Source organism: Sander lucioperca, chromosome 22, assembly GCF_008315115.2.
Source record: "Sander lucioperca isolate FBNREF2018 chromosome 22, SLUC_FBN_1.2, whole genome shotgun sequence".
Lineage (NCBI taxonomy): Eukaryota > Metazoa > Chordata > Actinopteri > Perciformes > Percidae > Sander > Sander lucioperca.
The window spans coordinates 2,156,496-2,160,593 of record NC_050194.1 but is presented as its reverse complement, the minus strand read 5'-3'; the positions used below and the strand labels follow the sequence as shown (position 1 = coordinate 2,160,593).

The 4,098-nt window shown below is 45.0% G+C and overlaps 1 protein-coding gene and 1 long non-coding RNA gene across 2 annotated transcripts; both read left to right on the top strand.

Moving 5' to 3' along the window:
* Positions 1-805: 805 nt before the first annotated feature.
* On the top strand, positions 806-2,576 carry LOC118494289 (cyclin-dependent kinase 12). Its single transcript, XM_035997829.1, has 7 exons — positions 806-957; positions 1,040-1,133; positions 1,285-1,423; positions 1,520-1,682; positions 1,773-1,878; positions 1,978-2,515; positions 2,548-2,576. The coding sequence occupies exons 1-7, from the start codon at positions 839-841 to the stop codon at positions 2,574-2,576; spliced, it is 1,188 nt and encodes a 395-aa protein (XP_035853722.1). The 5' UTR covers positions 806-838.
* Positions 2,577-2,584: 8 nt separating this feature from the next.
* LOC118494321 lies at positions 2,585-2,892 on the top strand. The gene is made up of 2 exons (XR_004896437.1): positions 2,585-2,628; positions 2,699-2,892. It is a non-coding gene; the product is annotated as an uncharacterized LOC118494321 (long non-coding RNA).
* Positions 2,893-4,098: the final 1,206 nt, after the last annotated feature.

Below are 4,098 nucleotides of genomic sequence, written 5' to 3'. Positions count from 1 at the left end.
CCGCGTCCACCCAGGCTGCTGTGCCACACTACACCCCGTAACGCCCTGCTGTACCCTACTATGACATGAACTACTACGACTACCATTGTGATCACTGTTTCACTATCTTTATTAAGACTATTATTGCCACCATTCACCACTCCCCCAACTGGTGCCATCAGACACCGCCTACCAAGAGTCTGGGTCTGTCCGAGGTTTCTTCCTAACAAAAAAGGGAGTTTTTCCTTGCCATTGTCGCAATAGCTACTGCTAATGCTTGCTCTTGAGGCAACCACTGTAATAGTTGGGGCTTCGTAAACTACAGAGTTTGGTCTAGACCTACTCTATCTGTAAAGTGTCTCGAGATAACTCTTGTTATGATTTGATACTATAAATAAAATTGAATTGAATTGAATTGACTGTTAACATCATTGCCAGAACGTTCTCACAACATGTAGGCGGGCCTTCCAAAATGGGATGTGCCCTGCATTTCATAGGCTGCTTGTGTCTTCAATGACCAGCAACTTAACATCATCAGCCCTGGATGCTGAAGAGACAAGGAGGGCAAACAACCTTTTCTTATTATAGTTTGGATTTCTGGTGAGTATGTTTTATTAGACACTCTTTATACTAATACAGAGTTGTAAAATGTTTGCAAAGAAATACAGACTTTGAATGTGTGTGAATTACTTTTGCTGTTATTTAATGACATATTATCCAATCTACTATATTATGTATATTATGTTTTTCCTCATTGTGAGATGAATAAAGTATTATCTAATCTATTCTCTACTTATTACAGTTTCTATCATGAGTTTCACCTGTTGACTTATTTCTCCACAGAAAAAAAAACAAAACAATGGAGCAGTTCCCCTTGTGCAATTTGTGCTACGCCAATAGGTCGCAGCATCTCAGGGATGTTCACAGTGTAACCGATCGCACAGAGCGGAAGCTCCTTCTGGCTGTGGCTTCAGGAAGGTAAGTGAAACGCACTCACACGCAAACACACTACATACGCTGCTGATTACTTTGCTGAAAATGTATGACTCTGTTTATTTAGATACGCAGGCCCACTAGGCTGCCCAGTGACACAATGCCATGGACGAAAATACATCCGTCTCGACCGGCATTTAAAGGCTGTGCACATTATGGGGGTATGCATCTTGCACTTTTGTAAAAACAACTGTTATTGTTTTGCTGTCATTTCAGAGCGGTGGGGTCCAGACCTGGTATCAATGAATTGAGTGGTCAATAATGTATTGTGTAATAATGATCACCATCTCACCTAATGTTCTATGTTCACAGAAAGATGACATAAAATTGATCCTGGAGGAGTCTATGAAGAAAGAAATTGCTTCACAACTGTCTGCCATAAGCGAAAAAAAACAACAAAAAGGTTCAGCCAGCCAGCTCTCCGCCCCAAAGAAGCACAAAAAAGACTTTGGTTTGTAAAGTAATAGTGTATTCTTATTCATTTCTCAGCCTGCATTGCCCTGACATTTCAGTAACACTCTGCTCTTTCTTCTTCTCGGGTTTACAGAGTACCTGATAGCAATGTTCAAAAAACGTAACTTCAAGAGGGATAAACTCCAACTAAAGAAGACTGTGAAACACATCAGGCATTTTGTACAATACATGTGGGGGATGGAAAGTGCCCCGCCATCCCACCTCATGTTTTTAGCAAAGACAGGGAAAGTCATCAGGTAAATTTTGTTATTTAGATTTGGGTCTTATGGTTCGGTAACTGCCTACATCAGTGTGACACTCATTCCTATGCTTTCTCTATTTTTTAGGTGGATAGCGAAGCAAAATAGGCAGAGGCTGGCACAAACCAGAAGGGGTTACCTGGTAGACATCTTGAGATTCTTGGTGTTCCTGAGGAGGGAGGGCTTCTCCCAGGTGATGGTGCACCCTCACACTGAAAAAAAGCACCATATGAAGGTTCAGTCTACAACATGTGTTCCAGTTCCTCAGTGTATGACTGCATTTCTTCCTCAGGTCCGTCTGTCTGCAGCACAGATGATGTCCCTGAACAGTGTGCTGAAACAGGAGCTCTCCAACCTCCCAAAGCAGACTGGGACCCACCACCCGGCGGAGGTTCAACAATCAAGTGAATTTGCCGATGGACCCCCACCCCACTCGTCACCACCCCCCACTACTTCAGAGTCAGAGTCTCCAACAACACCCCTTCCTGCTGGATCACCTGTGCCACCTCCGCAACCGCAGCCCCACCAGCCAGTCCTGAATGAGGTCAGCCAAATGGAGCAGAAACAAGAGACCTCAGTTCCTGACGACCAGATCTCCACCCTCCCAAAGCAGACCGGGACCCACCACCTGGCGGAGGTTCAATCAAATGAGTTTGCCGGTGGACCCCCCACCACACACGCCTCTGAGGATAGCAGAGACGACAAGTGGGACAACAGCACATTGGGGACATCGGAGGATAGCAGAGACGACCAGTCGGACGACAGCACACCGGGGACGTCTGAGGCCGATGACCAGTCAGAAGACAGCACATCTGAGACATCTGAGGACAGCACATCTGAGACGTCTGAGGCCGATGACCAGTCGAAGGACAGGAGATCCGGGATGTCTGAGGATGGCAGCGGTTCAGCTGAGAAGCGAACAGATGAGGGCACCCAAGAAGTGGTAAGCACAAATGAACAGCATAACTTTGCATTTCAAAGTACTTGTCCTACCTTATGCCCCTTTCTTGCAGTTACAGAGTCTTTCCATGGAATCTGCAGAGCCTGGTTCACCTCCACCGCCACGACCACTTCAGCCACAGGTGCTGGTCTGTGAAGACACACCACTCAGGACCTTACAGGAGATGAACAACAGCAGCGGGTCGGAGGAAGATTCCCAAAAAGCCGTAAGCACCAATGCACAGCATAACTTAGCATCTCGCTAAATGGTGGTAAACTTTGCTTACCTCATATTTTTTACTTGCAGGTAAAGCGTCCTCTTAAGATGTTACTGAAGGTAAGCCATACCACTTTTTCTATATTTTTACGTGGATTTTTATACCCAGTGTTGCATAATATATTTTATTTAAAATTTAGCCAAATTACACACATCACACAATCATCGTCAAACTTATTATAATCGATTGTACATTAGACACTGTCAAGCATTTCACATACTCTCTATCAAACTCAAATTACAAATTGGATTAACTTATTCCATTTCATGTTTTCTGAAACCAGTTGAGTGGTTATGGGCTGCCAGCATTTTAAACCCAACCTCTCCCATGTAACTTTATTTCAGCCAAGGAGGCTATATCAGTACCATGGTGCTCGCAACCCCCAATTAACACCATCACCACATGGGTCCCAGCCAATGACAACGCAGCCAATGACAACGCAGCCGCAGCCACCGCCACCGCTGGAGGACTCTCCACCGCCACCGCCACCAAGTGGGGGCGATTTAAGCAAGATGGAGGACACAGAGAAGACTGACACGCCAGACAAGTTGGACAACAGCAGCGGGTTAACCGATGAGTCCGAAGAAGGGTTGACAGCTGAGAATGCAGAAGAATTGGTCAGCGTCTATGCACAGCGTAACTTAGCGCATATCACAGTATGGGGTCAACTTCTCATACCCAATTTTGTTTTCCTTGCAGCTGCAGAGTCCTCTGAAAAAGCCGCGGAGGGTAAGCCACAGCATTTTGGTCTGCAATGTTATTTGGATTGTTACACCCACTAACATTACATGATTACACTTGCAAATGCAGATTTACTGTCAAACCTTTCACACAGCCTCTATCAGACTTTGTGTAAATTAATTAACATTACACACTGTCAAACATTGGTTCAGCTTACTCCATTTCATGTTTTCTTATTCCAGGACAGTGGTTATTGCCTGCCCAAAGAGAGGAGTCCCGCTTCGTCGACAACTGTAAGTATAATGCAAGAAATTCTTTAGCTGTACTTCAATATTTTTTTTTCTTACGCAAAACCTTACTGCTACCCTCTTCCTGTGTTTCAGAGGCGGAGGGTTTTGACGTACCCTGATGACCTCAAGGCAGACATCAAGAGAGTCTTCCGTGATGTGTGGAGTGAAACGATCACCGTCGGCATGGTAAATATCACAGTGTTTCTTGTGACGGACATGATGTCT

Bases quoted from the DNA above. Each gene is read 5' to 3' on its own strand.
- LOC118494289 (XM_035997829.1), top strand. From the start codon at position 839: ATGGAGCAGTTCCCCTTGTGCAATTTGTGCTACGCCAATAGGTCGCAG. The intron at 1,683-1,772 runs GTAAATTTTGTT...TCTATTTTTTAG, and splicing joins AAGACAGGGAAAGTCATCAG to GTGGATAGCGAAGCAAAATA. The intron at 1,879-1,977 runs GTGATGGTGCAC...TTTCTTCCTCAG, and splicing joins GGAGGGAGGGCTTCTCCCAG to GTCCGTCTGTCTGCAGCACA.